At 37.6% G+C, this 19,616-nt stretch overlaps 11 protein-coding genes across 11 annotated transcripts; 5 read left to right on the top strand and 6 right to left on the bottom strand.

Moving 5' to 3' along the window:
* Positions 1-590: 590 nt before the first annotated feature.
* aph1 (bis(5'-nucleosidyl)-tetraphosphatase) lies at positions 591-1,349 on the top strand (the record flags this gene model as incomplete). Its single annotated transcript, XM_056183040.1, has 4 exons — positions 591-653; positions 775-876; positions 923-1,009; positions 1,062-1,349. The coding sequence occupies 4 exons, from the start codon at positions 591-593 to the stop codon at positions 1,347-1,349; spliced, it is 540 nt and encodes a 179-aa protein (XP_056039604.1).
* Positions 1,350-2,833: 1,484 nt separating this feature from the next.
* Positions 2,834-3,877, top strand: SOMG_04252 (WD40/YVTN repeat-like protein; the record flags this gene model as incomplete). The annotated part of the gene is made up of 1 exon (XM_056183039.1): positions 2,834-3,877. The coding sequence occupies one exon, from the start codon at positions 2,834-2,836 to the stop codon at positions 3,875-3,877; it is 1,044 nt and encodes a 347-aa protein (XP_056039594.1).
* A 483-nt stretch (positions 3,878-4,360) lies between these two features.
* Positions 4,361-5,269, bottom strand: coq5 (C-methyltransferase; the record flags this gene model as incomplete). Its single annotated transcript, XM_056183038.1, has 1 exon — positions 4,361-5,269. One exon carries the CDS (start codon positions 5,267-5,269, stop codon positions 4,361-4,363), a length of 909 nt encoding a protein of 302 aa, XP_056039591.1.
* Positions 5,270-5,462: 193 nt separating this feature from the next.
* Positions 5,463-7,463, bottom strand: mus81 (Holliday junction resolvase subunit Mus81; the record flags this gene model as incomplete). Its single annotated transcript, XM_056183037.1, has 2 exons — positions 5,463-7,220; positions 7,368-7,463. 2 exons carry the CDS (start codon positions 7,461-7,463, stop codon positions 5,463-5,465), a joined length of 1,854 nt encoding a protein of 617 aa, XP_056039403.1.
* A 264-nt stretch (positions 7,464-7,727) lies between these two features.
* Positions 7,728-8,186, bottom strand: mrpl4 (mitochondrial ribosomal protein subunit L29; the record flags this gene model as incomplete). The annotated part of the gene is made up of 1 exon (XM_056183036.1): positions 7,728-8,186. The coding sequence occupies one exon, from the start codon at positions 8,184-8,186 to the stop codon at positions 7,728-7,730; it is 459 nt and encodes a 152-aa protein (XP_056038913.1).
* Positions 8,187-8,686: 500 nt separating this feature from the next.
* phf1 (PHD finger protein Phf1) lies at positions 8,687-10,105 on the bottom strand (the record flags this gene model as incomplete). Its single annotated transcript, XM_056183035.1, has 1 exon — positions 8,687-10,105. One exon carries the CDS (start codon positions 10,103-10,105, stop codon positions 8,687-8,689), a length of 1,419 nt encoding a protein of 472 aa, XP_056038914.1.
* Positions 10,106-10,926: 821 nt separating this feature from the next.
* psk1 (serine/threonine protein kinase S6K family Psk1) lies at positions 10,927-12,192 on the top strand (the record flags this gene model as incomplete). The annotated part of the gene is made up of 1 exon (XM_056183034.1): positions 10,927-12,192. The coding sequence occupies one exon, from the start codon at positions 10,927-10,929 to the stop codon at positions 12,190-12,192; it is 1,266 nt and encodes a 421-aa protein (XP_056038917.1).
* A 643-nt stretch (positions 12,193-12,835) lies between these two features.
* gyp3 (Rab GAP Gyp3) lies at positions 12,836-14,761 on the bottom strand (the record flags this gene model as incomplete). Its single annotated transcript, XM_056183033.1, has 1 exon — positions 12,836-14,761. One exon carries the CDS (start codon positions 14,759-14,761, stop codon positions 12,836-12,838), a length of 1,926 nt encoding a protein of 641 aa, XP_056039182.1.
* Positions 14,762-15,322: 561 nt separating this feature from the next.
* rhp42 (DNA repair protein Rhp42) lies at positions 15,323-17,419 on the bottom strand (the record flags this gene model as incomplete). The annotated part of the gene is made up of 1 exon (XM_056183032.1): positions 15,323-17,419. One exon carries the CDS (start codon positions 17,417-17,419, stop codon positions 15,323-15,325), a length of 2,097 nt encoding a protein of 698 aa, XP_056038918.1.
* Positions 17,420-17,734: 315 nt separating this feature from the next.
* SOMG_04244 (uncharacterized protein) lies at positions 17,735-18,024 on the top strand (the record flags this gene model as incomplete). Its single annotated transcript, XM_056183031.1, has 2 exons — positions 17,735-17,914; positions 17,962-18,024. 2 exons carry the CDS (start codon positions 17,735-17,737, stop codon positions 18,022-18,024), a joined length of 243 nt encoding a protein of 80 aa, XP_056038919.1.
* A 224-nt stretch (positions 18,025-18,248) lies between these two features.
* nur1 (Lem2-Nur1 complex subunit Nur1) lies at positions 18,249-19,199 on the top strand (the record flags this gene model as incomplete). Its single annotated transcript, XM_056183030.1, has 1 exon — positions 18,249-19,199. One exon carries the CDS (start codon positions 18,249-18,251, stop codon positions 19,197-19,199), a length of 951 nt encoding a protein of 316 aa, XP_056038915.1.
* Positions 19,200-19,616: the final 417 nt, after the last annotated feature.

The raw sequence follows: 19,616 nt of genomic DNA, 5'->3' as shown, positions 1-19,616 counted from the left end.
CATTGCTTATACCCAGGATTGCTCATGGGTTTTCTTTGTTTTTTATCTCTGAAAATCCGAATGCTTTTCTGTTTCAAATTATGAGTCTGGTCTGTCACAGGACATTTTGTGGTATGCACGGAATCCAAAAATGATTTTCACTGTGCATATTTCAAGAAATTGGATCCTTCAACTGATCCCTTCTTGTTTTCGAATCCAAAAATATTAATCATGCCACTTTGTACGAATCTATATTACTTTACTGATATGGTTAGTTTTTATGAAAATAGTTTTTCTCTGGTTTATGTTCTTCAACGACAATCAGAATATCATGAACAAAATTGTGTTACTTATATTTAAAAAATTCTAATAATTTCGTGAATTAATTGTTATTAATATTATCTGTGCTATTTCTTTTCAAAGTTTGACACCACTAAAGCGTAAGAGATTGAAGCATACTGTAAGGCTTTCAAAACCAACAAAGGTTTCAAAGAAATCAATTATATGTAAAGGAACGATTGTGTCATGAACAGAAACAACTGTAGATTTTAACTTCAACGGGTGTAGATTTTCCCTTTTGCAACTACTGAATCCAGTGTATTTTGTAGAAAATGTCGAAACCGTTTATGTTTTCTGCATTTAACGTTACTAACCAAGTGTTCTATCAAGCAAAGGTAAGAAAATGCAAACAAAAAGAGAAGGAAATCGTGTTGTTGTGCATTAGGAATTTTTCGTGACCAACAACGCGACACAGCTTTTTTCCATGGAGCGTTTTGTTAACATGTATGAATATAGCATTCCTTTGCGATTGTCAATCTCAAACCCATTTTGCCAGGCCATGTTTTAGTACTCCCTCGCAGGGTTGTCCCTCGATTACGCGACCTTTCTCAGGAAGAGGCAAGTCCGAAGCAAACAAGCAAACATATTAACCTTTTTTTTGCAGATTGGTGATCTTTTTGAGAGCGTCAAGAAGGTACAATCTATCCTCGAAAAAGTCTACACAGCAACTGCTTCCAACATTGGCATTCAGGTAAGTCATTTGAGAGGAAGGAACAAGCATTCTAATTTACCATTTCTGATAGGATGGAAAAGACGCTGGACAAACTGTCCCTCATCTTCACGTGCACCTAATTCCTCGCAAGAAACTCGACTTTAATGAAAATGATGAAGTATATCAACATTTGGAGAAGGCAGAGGCCAACCTTGAATCGTTACAAGCTACAGGGAAAGAAGCCATCGTAGGAGATCAAGCTCCTCCTACATCTATGAAGAAAAGCATCCCCAGAGATGAAGACCGTCAACCCCGTACGCCTGAAGTTATGCAGGAAGAAGCAACCTGGTTGCGTTCTTTCTTTGCACAAAATCAGTAAATCACAAATGCTTGTTTCGTTCTCAAAAGTATGCTTTACTAAACTAAACTAAACTAAACTAAATCAAACCAAACTATACTTTGATACGACACAAAGAAGTCTTTTCCTTGCATTCTGTTACTTCATCTCTCCGTTTGTATGAATTTTTAATGTGTCGAAATCCATTTCGTCCTACTCGAACAAACAAACAAACAAAAAAAAAAAAGAACATTTCTGACTACAGAAACTTGGTCTAAATGAGATTTTTCTTTTTTTAAAATCTGCATTCTCGCTTCCCCACTACCTACCTTTTTTGTCAAGTCAACCCAACTCAAAATTAAGTCTAGTCTCTGCACACCATCATACACCTCCCAAGCAAACATGATCCTTTATAAATCGTCAAAAAGAATTCTATGAAATCTCTTTCTCGTTTCTTCCATCTGCTTCAAACTTGTTTCCTCCTACCTTCCTTAGGAATGTTTAATAACGTACTTCTCTTAGCATCTCTAAATCGTTCCATCATCAACTTGGACCGTACTTTGCAGCAATCTCACAAATGTTATTTTCTGAAGTTCTTTCTTGATTGTGTTGCACTTTTCTCTTTGTCATACATCCGTCATTCCTCTTTATGGAATTGCCTCTTCCTTTGCGCTTACAATGACTCAATTTTTGCGCCTCCCCACATTGAAAAAGCATTGGGCCCTCCTCTAATAAGTGCTTCATAAACGACATGGCGGATGTCTTTTTATTCGATATTTTAGCCATCGTCAAACCTAATACAATGATATGTTCACGAATCTGTTTACGCAACCATTGCACCTGCGGTTTTCACGCATGAATTCCTCAGCTTTCGAACTCTTCTTTAGCAAAATCCCGAACAAAACAGCTACAAGGAATTCTTTTTATTTATCGTTTTTTTTTCTTTGATACAAGGACTCTCAAAGCAATCTGGGTTTTCATACTGTTCATCATCATACAGACAAGCTTTTTTTGGTTTCAAGCGAAACGACTCCGTGTGTAAAGCAATTCCAAGATTTACCTGTCGTTGGTAAGCGAGGAAGCTAAATTGTTTTGAATTGGTTTTTCCTATTTTGCCTTATTCCATCCCTCTGGGTTTCAATTCTCGTTGGATTCACATTGCGCATTCTTTGTGAAAAGCATATTGTCAGCGATTGATATCATTCCTGGTAGTTTTATTAAGATCATTTAATTACTTTAAATCGATCATCTCGTCTGTTGAAGCAATTGGTATTTTCGAACGTACATTTTTTTGTTTACTCAGAACTATCTATACGAACTTCTTCTCCAAGCTTTTTATGTCTATTCTTCCATTCTCTTAAACAAAAACAAAAAAGAAAGATTTATCCCTATCTATTTCTAATTTTTGGATTCATTCTGTTTCATTCCATCCTGATTTCTTTTATTTTTCCCTTTAATTTTTTTTTTTTTTTAAAAAAAATTTTTTTCTTCGAAATTCACCGACCCATTAATTGTCTTTCCATATTATGACAGTCGTCAGTTCTTTAAATCAGTCTAGCTTATGCCTTCGGGATGGAATTCCGAAGCAGCATCGTGCTAAAGTGTGTTCTGAACATCCTCAATTAAAAAATCTGATATCTACTCAATACACTGGGGAAGAATTCAATCCTATCTACTACACAAATGATTTCTTCATTTGGAAAATATACCCTAATTCAGAAAAAGTTTTTCAGGTTGGGCACATGTTGACGTATCAGCCAGTGTGTTTACTTGGAAAATGTGGTTACATTGCATCAGGTGGTCTGGCCGGTCAATTTGATTATTGGTCTCCCAACTTAAAGCATAAGCATTTGGAACTTGGACCATATTATAATAATGGTATTGAGATCCATAAACGAGCTTCCGATCATCAACCTGAGGCGCTAATTTCCACAAATGATCGCTCTGTCAAAGTCGTCGACCTCACTTCTGGAATATTAACGCGGAATCTTCGTCACTCTGTGAATATGAATCATGCTTCTGTTAGTAATGATGGCCGATACATGGTTTGTGTCGGCGATTCACCGGATTTATTTTTTTACGAAATTACTCGATCCGGAGACTATATACTCCGACACACAGTACAAGCAAATACAAAAGACTCGTCGATTTGCACAAGCATTTCACAAAACAACGAGATGTTTGCTTGTGCTAGTCAAGATTCTAGCCTCAGTGTCTTCGACGTTCGGTACATGAAGCTCCCCATGTTAACAAAAACCACATCTCGAAATCAACCTGATGGAAGCGTCCGGAGCTGCCATTTTACACCTCCCAACGCTGGTCCATTAGATCTGCTGCTGTATACGGAAGGCACGAGAGTGTCGCATTTATTGGATTTGCGTACCAATAGAGATATTGAGCTTGTTCTGCCCGAAGAAGACAACTGCCCTTTTTCAACTTCTCAAGGAATCTGTGGATCATGCTTTGCAGACGATGGTTCATCGGTGTATGTTGCTTCTGCAACTCACTTGTACGAATGGAATATTGACAAGAAAAGCCGAAAAGCCTTTCCTTCCTACGCCTTTGCCTAAGGAAGGAAGCAGTAAAAATAAAGTCTCCTTGGTTAAAAAAAAAAAAAGGGACGACTTATCGTACTGATTCAAGAACTATGATTAATGTTTAAGCATGTATGAACCATAGCAATATTTATACGCTTTACGCCGAGTTTTTTTAGATTTACGATCTATAATCTTTGATGCTGAAGTATCTTTCTTGTTAAATATGTTTACAATAATGCCCCCTCGAATGATTAATGTCGATGAGCGAGCCATGGCTGCTTTGTCTATTTGGTTTCGCAAAAAATAATGGTCAATAACGAATGATTATAATAATGAATTAAATAGTGATTATTTTCTCACAAGAATAGTTGCAATTTGAGTAAAGTAAATTTAATTAAAATCCTTAAATAGGAAATTGATAAATGTAAACGTAAGATAATAAACTGATATCTTTCCAAAGAAATATGGTAAGAAAAGTTAGGCTTCAATCGTAAAGTAGGTTCTGTTGAACATTACTTAAAGTTTTACACCAGTATGAATGGCAGCAACTCCAAAGGTAAGGCATTCGTATCCTCGCTCACCAGCTAAAGTGAAACCAGCTTGCTCAATCATTTTAGCGAATCTGTCAGCATCAGGAAAACGCTCAATGCTTTCTACCAAGTACTGATAACTTTCACTATCGCCAGCTATCACCGTACCAAGCAAGGGAAGGAATTTGAAGCTGTACTGACGATATACCTCTGCCAGCAAAGGAGGATAAACTTTGCTAAATTCCAAACAACTGAAAACACCACCAGGCTTCAAAACTCGATGTGCCTGCTCCAAGACTTTGTCAATATGCGTGCAGTTCCGGATTCCAAAGGCAATGGTAAATATATCAATGCTGTTGTCTGGTATTTTATCCAAAACCTCAGCATTTTGCTCAATGAAATCTACACGTCCCGACTCAAAATATGGTGTTTTTTTAGCTCTCCTTTTACCCACAGCAAGCATATCAGGATTGATGTCTGCAACAATCACTTTACTGCTATGATCATGGTTTCTTTGGGTTGCATGATCCAATAAACGGAATGCGATGTCCCCAGTACCGCCAGCTACATCCAAAACCTTCATAGGAGTAGTGCTATTACCGGGATTTAACGCAGATACAAATTGGTTTTTCCATATTCTATGGATTCCCAAAGACATCATATCATTCATTTGATCGTATTTTTTAGCAACTGAGGAGAAAACATTTTTAACCATATATTCTTTCTCTTCTTCGGGAACATCTTTAAATCCAAAGTGGGTATAGGATTCGTTTCCTTTGTTTGAATCAGAGCTGTGGAATCTAGTTAAAGAGAGTCGACTTTGACAGAGTCCTGGGCGAAGCAGTGCAAGCTGCCCGGCAAATCTGCCACAATTAAATGAACGACGCACGAGCATAAATTTCAACGATGAGAGACTTAATGTTCACAAAAATGTTTCTTAAGGTGTGTTTATGGAACATGAAAATGCCTAGTAAGCTGGTCGGTTCCGAGAGGACAACTTACTGTACTTCGCTAAACCAGTTTCGCTTGAAGATAACTCAAAAACAAGAGGCAAAGAAAACGTCCAGGGAGATCCTGTCAACTATCTATTATGCAGGATCTGGATGAAAAACATAGGCTATTTTGGCTGACAGAGCAGGACCAATGGCTTGTGATCCAAAGCCTTGACATGATTTCGCAAGAAGCAATTCTCGATCTTGATTTGATGAACATCGTTCATAAGACTCAAATAATTCAATAAACGTAGGGAAACGCTTTTGGATTTCAATTGCTTTCTGTGCACTGACACCACGGATGCTCATCAGCATTCGAACGAATATATCACCAAGAGTTAGAGTAGAAGACTTTGACAAGACAGATGAGAAAGCATTATAAGTAATGTGATAGGTAATTGACGGATCCAGTCTCTCTAGATGCTTTCTCATGGATTCAAATGTCTTTGCCTCCACCGATAAGTCTGGGATTAATTTTAATGTTTTTCGATCTTGATAGAGATTTTGGATGTGTTTTGTCATGTTTGCTAAAGTAGCAATAGTATGGTCCAAGGACTTGGTACAACGAACATGAAATAAATGATCTATTTGTATGTTGGAAACGACTGTATGAATAGATTCAGAAAAGCTTTCATCAAAATTAGATTCTTCTAAGATATAAAAAACGGTGCTTAATCCACTTTTCGTGAGACGACGTTTTTGTTCGTGAAATCGTCCATCTTTGATCGAGGCTACCAAATCATCATACCGCTTTCTTTCCACGACGAAATCAAGAACAATTTCTTGACTTGTTTCTCTATCTCTCGCAATCCATATAGCATCGCCAAGTTCCAAAGCACGTACTTCACACAAAACGTTATGGTCGTTGTTCAGCTTGTCAGCTACAGTATTTCGGTCACCACGGATCCTAATTTCTCGAGTATCTATTAACAAAATCAAAGTACAACGTTCGAATGGAATAACTTCCAGAGGAATATCAATATGATCGTTTACGTTTTTATCTGAGACTGTTGTACTGACATCAGTCAAATCAATATTTGGAATATTCGAATTTATCTCATCCGTATGCTCTTCTTGAAGCTCATCCACATCCGTTTTTTCGCCGTCAGCTATCTCCTCCATCTCTTCATCACTTGAGTGCACAAGTTCTGGTTGTTTTTCCATAACACTTGGTTGATGCGAAACCGTATCCAATGTCATGTTCTTTCCTATAGCCCGCTGTGATACGTCCCCATTTTGTACCTTACTTGAACTAGGAAAGCTAGCTGGAGTGGAGTTGCTTTTCTTTAATCGTAGAGGGCTACCATTTTTCCGAAAAGCATCATCAACCCTTGCTAAACGAGTGCACACTTCTTCACCGTCATCGGTAAGACAGTATTTGGCTGGGTGACCAGTTTGATAAATAAGCCCTTTCGTAATAAGTGTTTTTATAGCATTCCAAGCTGTATATCGTTGGTTCCCATCGGTAGTTGATCCAAAGGATGCATCGCAGAAACTCTGTGCCGAAACAATTATTTGAGGTTTCGTAGCAAATTCGTGGGCTGGAAGAGAGTACAAGGAACATAATATGGCATATGCACCCGATCTATAACCCGGCACGTATGGACGTTTCTTTCGAACAGTCGGCTTTTTCACAAGATTGGAAGAAGATGCTGCAGAATTGACATTTTGGTCTGCCGAATCATTCACATTTTCTTGCTGGGGAAGAGGAGTTACTGGTATGTCGTTTTCTCGACAGTATGCTAACCATCGCTTTTCAAGCTTGGCACATATAGTAGGCCCAATTCCTTTCAAAGCAGAAGCTTGTGATGGATGTTGTAAAGCAACTGGACAGTTTTTCATAGAATCATATGCCTAGGAACGTTAATATTTGGTTTACCACTTCTCATTGTCATATTCTAAGATTCACCAAACGACATTTGATTCACTATTTGCTTGTATTTATTAAGCGACCTAGGAAACTATTCATTAAAAAACCAGACAATGATTTTTCTATCCTACCTTTCTCCATGTCTGGTAAGACTTGGGATACCGTCGTGTCGACTCTTCCATCCATTCTTGAATCCATTGCAAATACAAAGGATTCCCGCAACTCATAAGCAAAGCATTAGCAGCTCTTCGTTCAAAATTACGCGTCTTTTAATTTTGTAAATAGCATGTAAATATTAAGAAGCTTCTTGACGCGTCGAGTTCTCTTTAACCACGGTTGTCGTGGTAACCAAACTCAGAGTGAAATCTGAAATGTAAATAAAAAAAAAGTAAACAAACAAAAAAGGTAACTGCTTAAGAAAAAAAAGGACTTTTAACGTTATAAAACAAGCGTTTTATATAGAGACTTCTTTTAGATGAAAACACTTGACCCTAAACGACTTGATTGGGGGTTTCCACATTTTTAGGAGCTTTTTTTTCTAGGTCTTTTGCAGCTTGGAAGGCACGCTCGCGCTCCCATAATACGAATTTGATAGTAGCCATTGTTTTATTGACAGTTTTTACGCGATCCTTGGAGTGATCGGGAACGGTTAATCTGATACGTTTCATCTCCGTTGTCTGTGTCAGCAGGAGGTTTCTTTCACGAAGACAATTATACCAAAGACCGTGTAAGTCGTCAAAAGATTTCCAACGAAGTTCTTCAGCCGTCCAAGAGCGGCCAAATTTGGTCTCTTCATCGGGAGGAGAAAGTGCATTTTTATTTCGAAAGAACTGCCATAATGGATGGGTATCAGAAACTTGAGGCAGTTTCTTTTCTTTTGGGACTGGAAAATTGAAGCCCTTTGGAATATGGACAGAGGCTTGCTTTGAAAGGAGAAGAGCGGCTCTCATTTTGGTAGTTGGTGCGTGCGTTGTGTGTCAGAAGTTGATGAGTACTCTCAGAATTCACAGTTTCTAGTAGGGATATAATTTAATTTTTATGATAAAAATTTTCATTAATGAATATGAATGGGTTTTATCTTTTTTTCTGCCGTTTCAATGTTGACGAACAGTTACTCAATGTTAAAACTATCCACAGATGACAATCTCAAGTTGAGAAAATCAGATACAAAGAATAGTAATTATTCAAAACATTCGATGCGCAGAAATCCTTTTCTTTCAGTCTTTCATTTAGGGGTCTTTGTATCATGCCTATATGGAACTGGACGAACGAGAAAAAAAACTAAGTGAAAACGACAAAAGAACTAAATTTTACAAGCTTTTACAATGTCTTGGTAGAGCACAGATGTCATGGGTGACAGTAATGATAATTTATCGACATACGTATTTCGAATGTAGGATTCAAGCAACAAAGACAAAACAATTTAATATACATTAATATTTCCAATAAACTAAAGTACGGTAAAAGAAAGGCTTTGAGGTTCATCGGTTGGATAAGATATCGGCATAACTTTCTGAACTTTTCTTCTTTTTTGAAATGTGGGCAATAATGAAGGGCGTAACGGAGAAAAATCATCTACACTAGTAATTTGATAAATATATCCTGAACGAACCAATTGTCCATGGGTAACCATCCATCGAAGAGCATCGGAGGCACTTTCGCGGAACGAAGTCATTAAAGGCAGATGATCAGACATCCAAGCAAAAATATTTTCTTTTGAAGGAGAGTCCAAATTGCGTACTGCGAGTCGTAAAATAGTTGGATAATCATAAAGAATGCCAGAACGGGATACATACTCTGTAGTGTATGGCACAAGAGGAGGAATGTCTAAAGTCATCTCATCTTGCTTGGCATTTTTCTTTTCTTGTAAGGCGCTTTGATTCCGTTCAGCACTTATAAGCAATTGTCGGCGAATTTCACCCAAGTTTTCGCGTGTTTGAGGGCTGTAAATACGTAAATCAGAAAAGGATTTCTCATAAAGCAATATCAAATCCACTAAATGTGGAACAGGCAAGCTCAAAAAATATGCGCGCATTTGCTGAGCATCTAATCCTAACATTTGTGAAGTAGCACCTGTCTCCAATGGAAACTGCTTTGCCCGGCTGTACTGACAGTTCATGCAATACCATTCAGAATCTTCAATCTGAACTGTAATGTCATCAATAAGAGGCTGATGACAAAGCTGGTGATAGGGACTATTACACCCGTCACAGAAGACCAGCTGGTTAGAAACCGGAGAATGGCCCCTATGGCACACAACACAGAGTGAAACCAAATCAGCCTTTCGCGTTCTTTTTTTCAGAGAAGCAGCACTCGGATTATAAGTAACGGGGCGTTGAATCTTACGGCCAGACTTGGTTTTCATGCCTTCAACTTGAAAATCATCGTGTAACATGGAGCTCGACAAGTCAGACTCATCACCCAAGTCATCCTCGTTATATGCTTGTTTTCGAGAACTATTAGATGATCGGTAACGAGAGGATGTGTCGCGCAACCTAGTTGCATTGGGCTGTGTGATAGTTCTATTAAAAGCCATGGGAACTTCATTCACATTATTTTCAGATCCTCCTGGAGCAACTACAGACATACCCGCAGAAGAAGGAATTGGCATAGCCATTTCACCATAGGGGGTAGAGACATGTTGCTGAAGATTGTGAAAGCTTGGACTCAAGGGAGGGACATCGGAAATTAAGGATGTAGAGGCGACGGAAGACGGATGTATACTTGGATCTCTTTCAGCTGCTAAATTTTGAGGATTCTCTTTCTGAGATATGGAAGCATGATTGTCGTTTCCGGTACCGAAGTGAAAGTTTGCATAGTCGTTCACATCATATTCTTTTTCATGTGAAAAAAAATATCTTTCGGACATTTTCTCAGACTAATAAATAATTCATATGCTATGAACCCGTCGCTTTACTCTTCATAAACACGTCAAGAACGCGAGCAATAAAAGTCGGAGGCAATCAGAAACCAGTATATAGATTCTATGAAGTTTCACGAAAAGAAATAAATTCACTGGAAAACTAGAAAATTGTAAATCTAGTTTACGTTCTTCCTTTTAGCTTATATGGCCAAACTATTATGGTGTTCATTCAAAAAGAATAAGTTTCGTGGCAGTCTTTACCCTCGGTTGTTCCATCCACATACCGCGGGTAAGCCGTTGAAAAAGAAAAAGGAATGCATACGAAAGTTTGAAGAAATTGAGCATTGTTTTTATGTTTTCTTTGTCTTTTTTTTTTGAAAAAAATTACAAATGAAAATTGCCTTTTCATTGAAAAAGCCACAGCAAAGTATGCAAGGCACTTTGCCAGGATCCTATCTACCTCCATTTTGGTCCTTGTACAATTGAATACCTTTGAGCTCACAAACTGTGCCTTTGCTTTCCCTCCTATTCCTACTAAAGTGAAACAGTATAGCTACTATAAAGCTGAACAAAGCTTCATACAGACATATTTATATTTATGTTTTCATGTTTTGTTCCTGACTTTGTAACTTAGATCGTTGATCAAAATCGCCTAGATAATTTTTAGATATTGATTAGCTCTCGCTAATCAATATCATTGAGACTATAAACAACTAAAACCTTTTGGTTGTTAAAATTTACTGCTTTTAACAACTCGCAATAAAAACAAAGAATACCCATTTTTAAGGGAATTTGCTCTTATAGTGTCTTGCGCTGCTTAGTTTAGAATGCCAGTTTTTTTATTCGACGAGCAAGACTGCTTAAACGGGGACGCGCACTCTGAGTTGTCAAGCGACGACGAAGTCGTTGAAGGAATGGATGGTGGTTGTGACCCATTGAGCTTAAAAAATCTTTGTATTTCTGATGGAAATGGAGAAGAAGAGAAGAAAATAAAAGAAGATACGGTTGAGTATAAATTGGGAGAAGATGGAGACTTTGTTTCAGAGCGCAATAACAATTATGTGCCAAATCAAAAAATGCATCCAAATGATTTTCATCCTATCGCAGTCCTTGGCAGAGGATCGTACGGTAAAGTCCTCCTGGTCAAGCAAGGACAAACGGGCCGCTTGTTCGCTCAAAAGCAGTTAAAGAAAGCCAGTATAGTACTTCGAGCAAAAGGGCTTCAACAAACCAAGAATGAGCGCCAAATTTTGGAGGAAGTACGACATCCATTCATTTGTCGATTGTATTATGCCTTTCAAGATTTGGATCGTCTGTACTTGATTCTTCAATACGCACCAGGAGGAGAGCTGTTTGCTCATTTGGCTGAACAAAGAATGTTGCCCGAGGACGCCGTTGCTTACTACACAGCAGAACTTACTTCTGCTCTGATTCATTTGCATAAGCTTGGTATAGTATACCGAGACCTGAAGCCAGAAAATTGCCTTTTGGATGCTGAAGGTCACGTCCTGTTAACTGACTTTGGGCTTTCCAAGGTTGCAGAATCAGGTACAAATTGTCATTCTTTTGTCGGTACAGAGGAGTACTGTGCGCCTGAAATTTTGCTTGAACAGCCATATGATTACGCTGTCGACTGGTGGTCAATGGGTATCTTAATTCACGACCTGCTTGTTGGCTCTCCCCCGTTCACGGCAAATAACCATAAAAAGATCATGGAGAAAATTGTTCGTACAAAAGCAAATATACCCTTCTATGTCTCTCCTGATGCGCGTGATTTGATCAATAAATATTTAAAGAAAAACCCGCAGCAACGCCTTGGTGCTAAAAATACCGCTACTGACTATGAAGCCATCAAGAAGCATAGAATGTACAGAAAAATAAACTGGGAAAAATTAGAAAGTCGCGAATTACCTCCCCCAATCATTCCTTGCATAACAGATCCTGCAGCTGCTGAAAACTTTTCAGAGGAATTTACAAAAATGCCCATCTCAGTCACTCCTATATGTTCTGATAATTTTCCAGTTGGTAGCCATTCCTCTGCTTTTCGAGGCTTCACTTATGTTGCTTCTCCAAATTTCATTAATCATAATTAGTATCTTATTGTGTTCATAATCCTTCAGTTGTTATCCAGCCTTTCTTGTTTGCTACTCGTTTGTTTCATTAACATTACCAGAGAGCAGTTATACCCATGCTGTCTCTGAAAAAAAGGATTTCGGGAATATGTTTGAGTTAATTGGATGTTGAACTTTCAGTGTCCTTATTTTTTTGTCTTTCCTTTCTACGAAGTGTTTGCTTTAACTACTTCTTTTACCCACGTTATCGTTCTCTGCTCTTTAATGTTTGATTTCTAATTACACTTTAATACATATTTATACAGCTAATACTTAAGCAGGGTTAAGATTAAGGGAAAATAAAATTAATCTACAGTAGCTTGATATATATATATATATATATTTATAAAATATATACGAGATGAGAAGTTTGAAAATAAAAATAAAAATAAACCACAATGGATTTCCAGATAATAAACGAGTGAATAATATATACTGTTAGTTCGTATAACATAATAGATAATACAAGTTAGATAGATTTCAAAGATGTAACAGCCAACCTGTAATATTCGGTATAATGAAGGTAAAAACCAAAACAAAAAAAAAACTGAGAAGATAAAATATAGAAAAAAACAAGGAACGAAAGACACATACCAAGCATTCATATCATATCATAAGATATATGCTACGATGCTTTTTTAAGATGATTTTGTAGTTGCGAAATCAAATGAGAGCCTTTGAAGCGCGAAGAAGATCTAGTCAGAGCAGGAGTTGGTATTTCGGCTTCCTGACGTTCTACCTGAGTCACTGTTTTCCTCCGTTTCTTTGCAATTTTCTGGCGCCTGCGGTCTATGTCTTTTTGTGATGGACTCCTTCGAAAATTCCGACGAAACAGCAATGATACAAAAGCATTGGCATCTAATAAGGATTTAGGAAGATCCTGAATAACCTGAAACACATCGGTTTGTTCATTTTTCGATTTTATTTCATCCTCCCCTAAACGCAATATACATAAAGCAGTCATAAATAAAACTTTGCTTCCCTCATAAAAAAAGCAATCCCATATGCGAAGAGCTGTTTCAGTTGGCAAAACACCTACAAAAGCACTCATAAACCAGGCAGCCGTAACAAGGGTAATAGGGGGTAGCTTTGCAACAATATCATTGACAGGCATACCATCAAAGTTTAAATTAATACGGCTCCAAACAGCAGGGAGACTTTCCCGTACAGAAGCCATTAAAACGCTTTGATCGATATTTGCACCTTCGAGATTAGCATCGTGCATTCTAGGCAAATATTTTCGACATGTAATAACAAGCATCCAAAATGCCTTCTCCTCACTCATAAATAACAGAAAAAACCCAGCAAGGAAGTTAAGACTTTGACAATAGCCATTCTCTGGAAGATACGTAGCAAATGACATGAGAACACGGCGAAGTTTTGCAATCATAATAATACCAGAGTCCTGTTCAGGTGCACCCGTGGGGTCCAAAGGCTGATCCGGTTTACTACGAAAATATATGTTATCTGGGAATGTTCGGTATAAGTCACGTTCAATCAACTCAGAATCAGAAGGCTTGCGAACGCAAGAACATCTCCATAATGTCTCATATAGCTTGGGGTTTCGTTGACAAAGTTCATACCCGCCACTGTAATAAAACCAAGCATTTCCACGAAAGTCGTACGGAATTCCTTTCCGTATAAACCTTTGTACCTTAGCACTACGACTAGGAAATATATCGGGGGTACCCTCGGAATAATCAATTCCATTTTCAGCTAGTAATAGCTTCCACTTTTGTTCACGTCGTTTCAAATATTGACTGTATACTTCGAACCAGGAATCATACTGATCAGTAGACGTGAACTGACCTTTTTTTTTAAACCCATACATGTCCCACTCAGAATGGGATTGTTTAAATTTATTAAAGCACCGAAATGTTTGAGAAAGCGGTCCATTATCATTTTTGATATCGCAATTAATAGAGTTAATTTTAAACGTAAGGTTGTCACTATAAATCTTAGAGGAGAAATCTTTTTTATCGTCATTATATTTAATCGTAAAATTAGTCTTAGTGGAAGTCTTGGAGGAAAAATGATCATGGTTAGTAGCTGCAAATTCATTCATCGCCAATGAGTCATTATTCTCCGAAAGCTCCCACGACAACCTCACATTCTCGCCCAAGTTATTCTTTGAAAGACTTGGAAGATCTGTTTTTGTTGAATCGTCTGTAATGAAGCCACAAGTAGAGTAAACTTCATGATCGTTTGATACAACTGTGTCAAAATCACTCTCTCCCTCATTTTCACCTTCGTTTCCCTTAGCCTTATTATGTTGACGTCGGTAAATAGGATAAATAAACGAATTCAGATCCTTGCTACCCTGGCTGGAAATGCTTGAAGACGGCGAAAGCATATAAGGACCAGTGTCCTCTGTGTCATCGGCATCATCAGTGGTATCATTATATAGGTCTAAAACGTCTTCTAACTCAAAGTCTGATGAAAGTTTTGAACTATCATGGCTCTGAAATGCTGAAGACTCATCCGACAATATAGCTTGATCCTCCTTGCTCGAATTCCTGGAAAGCCCCATGAGGTCAGTAGTATCGCTCATTTTTAATACTATAGCTAGTAGATTTCCGTTTTGGAGTAATCTGACATGCGAAAATGTTCAAACTATCGTTCGTCCTTACGTCTACCTGTGTTTCTTTCAGCTTTTCCGCGTCCTCATAAAATACAATCAATCAATTGCATGCGTAATTGATAACAATTAAATTTTCCGTTAAAATTTTTCTAAAATTTGAATAGAAAAAGGTCTCTGTCTGCTAAACTTTGTTGTTTTCAATAATTCATGTAGCTGGTAAACGACAGCTTGTATCATAAACTTGACGACCCCGGTCAAATATGCCCTACCCTTACTTTTTTAATTGACATTTTAAATTCAATGTTATATGTATATAAACATATATAATTACCAATTTAGGAAGCTACTACTAGAATAAAAAGCAATATGTCCAACGCCACTCATGAACTTATATAAATAAGCGGCTATCTACTAAAATCAATTTTCGAAGTTGAAGGGAATATCATGCAATATATATAGATTCACAATGAAAACTGACTAAAAAGAAACGAAGCGACTTCGTATAAAATCGTATAAATTGAGATATTAAACCTAGCCATAATCTTCAGTGATTCGTTTCCGAATCCGTAGTCCATTGATCATATGCTTCCACAATCCAATAGCAGTTTTGCGTTCTTTTGCAAGTTGTTTTTCTAACATTTCCTTTTGATACTCACGAAATTCCTCTAGCACCTTAGAAGCAAATTCTTCTGGAACAATAATACCTGTCGTTACAGGAATGGCACGATGCTTTCGAAACTCAAAGCCTGTAACCGCTTCGGCGTAATCGACGTTCACCTTCTTGGCAATCTTAGCAATTCCTCGAAATGGAAGATGTACCGCCCCTTGAGGAATCATGCTTTCAACAAAACAGTCAATATTTCCATATCCATTTTTCGGAATCTTTCCATCTTGTATTGGGGGTGGGATGTATAAATCGGTTTGATCCGAAGAATACAATCCTTGCATGACTGGCTCCCTGGACTCTGTAAATTTGGATTCATGCTCTCGCTTTCTTGTAATGGTTACTGCTCTCGCTTTCACCATCTTTCGGGGCTGTTCTCCTGGCTTAATTACACGACCTTCCTTGTGATAATTTTCTGGTGTTTTACAAATCAGGACGTCCTCTCGACGATACACCTCTTCTTGGATAGGATTCTTCTTTGAACCAAAAACAATTTTGTCAACTGGGTTTACATTATCCCGTATTGCTTCTTCACGTTTAAGATGTCGTTTCAATATAAAGTCTGGATGATTTTTATAATCAGCGATACTTTTAAGCTCGCGCACTGGTGCTTTTTGTTCAAGCTCACGATCCTCCATCAAATCCTTTTTATCTTTTATCTTTTTTGAGAACTGAGAAAGGATTTTCGCGTATACATCGTCTTTTTTCTCTGGTGAAGAGTATTGACGAATTTTTTTGCAGCGATTAGACGCTACATCAGCATAACGCAGAGTCACATCCTTGGCATAAAAATCGTCTTCGTACGCAACAACAATTCCCATACGTAAGTGCTTAGACTCAGCATAAGCTCCCTTGGGCTCAAACCAGGACATGTCATTTGTATACACTCCGCTTAAGACAACGGCATCAACACTTATCCAGCGATCTTGGTCATTGTCATAAATTTCTGTCCAGAATATAGGATAACGAAGATCTCCATCAACTGAGCTTGCAGTCTCATCGGGGAGAACATGTTGAGACCAGTTATCATAAGAAGCAGTGGAGTAAGTTAAAGGCTGAAGCGAAAAAATTAAACGGACGCTAAGTTGCAATGATCGGCATAAAGCGGTGAAGCCTTGAGCAGATAAATCACGGCTCCCAGTAAATGAAAGGATTTTTTCCATAAAATCCTTTTCGTTTTCAATAAATTCAGGTTCAAAATCAAGCTCAAAACCTTGTTTAAAATCACGATACCCCAACTTTCTTAGTCCATGCTTGGTTATGTTGAATTTTTTCTGCCACCAAGTCCGTAATCCATTAACGAGCATCAATAAATCATCGTGTGTTTTTTCACTTTTAATCCAATCTTCTATTATTGAAGGACGCTCATCTGAAGCTTTGTCAAGCAAAGATTCCATAAGCTCTTGTTGACAACACCATTGGTTGCGACGTAATCCATGGTAAAATAAGCAACATGTGTGCATGACATGTATAGAAAAACGGATCGCTTTTTCAACTACACCAGAAGATCGTTTCTTATTTATATTGAGAGAAGGCGTTACGCTTGAAGTACTTACATGGACATCCTTCTCTTCATTCTTTTTCTCATCATGGTTCGGTTTCAGATCAACTTGCTCCCATATGTCAGCATCCTCATCCGATTCATCTTCCTGGTCGGAAGTTCCTGATGAGTTTTTGTCACTCTGCTCACCTGGTGAAGGAGTATCATTTGCTGACAGAAGACCGAAGGCATTTTCGTTTTCCTTTATTTCCTCTTTGTCAGGTTTGGTCCCTGTTTCTATTTCTTCATTAGAGGTAGGTTGATCACCTTTTGTAGACTCTTGATTCTGTTTCTTGGAACGACCTCTAGTTTGCCGAGATTCATTATCATTCCTTGGAGCCTTTCGACTATTTTCATTATGTGATTTCTCCAATTCTCTTTTCATTGCAGTACTCCTACTGCGGGTACTTCTTGCACTAGACATATTGGACCTGTGTTTCTTTACTGTCTTTACTGAAATAAAATATTTTCTGCATAATCAACAAAATCACATTGGAAAATTCAAACCCTGATTTCCAGTATACCAAATACACTCATAAACAAAACAGATAGTTTTGTATTCAAAAAACCATGAAATAAAACAAGTCAAATGCAAAATACACAGACAGACAAATCGTAAAATCGTGAGTAACCCAAAAACATAAAAACGCAGAATAAAAAAGACCTCTCGACCCGTCGTCTTTTCTCTGTAATAAATAACGTCTCCTTTAATGTTTATAGAGGCTTCAGAACGATACAAATGGAAATGTTTAACAAATTGCTTATAATAAACAGAATTAACGTCAAGCAAGCTGCAATTACCTTAAATTCAGAAATAGTCAAATTTCTAACTGATATTGGATATAGTACAGCCTTTTATTTGTTTTTCAATTCTTGCAGATTGCAGAAGAGGATATGCAATAGTTCAAGTGAAGTATTGGTATGGACTAGAGTTGTAGTAAGGTACGTACAATACACCAAGTTTAGCAGTTAGGCACGAGTTTACCTTTGAGCTTGACAACATTGAACCAGGAGAAGAAAACTGAATAGAGAGACACAGTTAATGAATTCTTAATACTACTTGGCAAATTAACGTGGTTTGAAAGTTGGAAATAAGTTGTTTTGTTGACTGCAAATTCATTTTGCATTTAAAAGCAACTGTGTTTTCCCAAAAATAAAGATATTTTGTCGTTGAAATCATTCATTGAATACCTTGCACAACTGAAGAAGGTTGAGAATAACTTCGACCGAGTTTCTATAAAATATCATTAGAAATGGCAAAGTTAATTCGTCGCTCATCACTTACATCCAGAATTCTGAATTTCCCTATTAACGTTTTTATTTCCGTCTCTGAAGACTTTGACAGCGTGGAATGGGACAAGGTTTCTGAGAGATGGTCCATTCCTTTGAGTCTAGTGTCAAATATACTATTTATCTTTATACGTGCATACCTAGAAAACACCAAGCTGCGATTGAATCGTAGTCAACTCTTTGTGGGAGCCAAATCAGCCAAGGCTACGAATTCTTGGTTTAGAGGGTTTCTTTCATTCTTTTCATTATGCCTTGTTGTTTTCAGTATCATCAATATCCTGAGTTGCTTTTATTTCCAAAAAAAGACGTACAGAACACTCCCGCAACCTGATAAGAATGTTCAAACAACGCCCGGTTTACGATCTGCTCAATTGGAACCCAGTGAAAATGAAAACAAATGTTTTGAACTGATTGTTTGGTCCCCCAACAGATTCTCTCTTTATTTTTCATGTCTTTTTTCTCCTATTCATCTATTTATTCTATGGGTTTACATTCAGTCTCCTAAAATTATTCTTTTGAGCGTCATATTTTCTCTTCTGCTATTTTTCATTGCTAGGAAATTTGTAGATATGATGAAGGATAAGGATTGCCTTCATCAGCAAGTTTTTTATGAGTATGATAAAAAGTTTGTTGAACCTCGACTTTCCGTTGCAAAAAGAGATGTTGCTACAAATACTAGTTATGGTCCAGTGAGTGCTGCAGTTGAATATTATTCCCCAAGACGACCAATCGATGCGTTTTTGGAACACAAAACCTCTCCCTCTGTTCGCAGTCCTAAAACTCCCGGTAGTCCTCTTTTCACATACCGGAGAGGAAACCGACACTCTCTTGCCTCTTCGGTTCCTAGGGAAACCAATTCTCCATTGAAACGATTTTCTCGTTTTCCTGCTGAAAGGCGGCAGTTTGAGAGCTAATGAATACTCTTGAAAAAAAAGCCTAACAGTGGAAATACAAATTAGAATGCTATACAAATTTTTACTCCATGATCTTCGTAACTAATAAAGCCTCTTATCGTCTATGAGCCTCTTCAGTTGAAAGTATTTTTGAGTATAAGTTAGCTTAGTCTTTTTGTTTCTTTCTCCAATGTCGCAAACAAAGGTCCTTTATAGTCTTGGTTGATGTCTACTATACTTCCTTTTCAGTAAATTTCAATTTCTTCAATATTATTTATCTTTATAGTATTATAGTTTCACACGAGGTATAGAGATGCTTCAATTTGTCCGAAGCGATACCTATAAAATGATTATTAAATAAATAAGAGTGTTAACAATAAAAGAATGACGGAAAGAGAAGTAATGAAGTAAAAGGCAATAGGTATAAATCTTGGACTT

The sequence above is a fragment of the Schizosaccharomyces osmophilus genome, chromosome 3, assembly GCF_027921745.1.
Source record: "Schizosaccharomyces osmophilus chromosome 3, complete sequence".
Lineage (NCBI taxonomy): Eukaryota > Fungi > Ascomycota > Schizosaccharomycetes > Schizosaccharomycetales > Schizosaccharomycetaceae > Schizosaccharomyces > Schizosaccharomyces osmophilus.
This window is presented reverse-complemented; position numbering and strand designations above follow the sequence as displayed.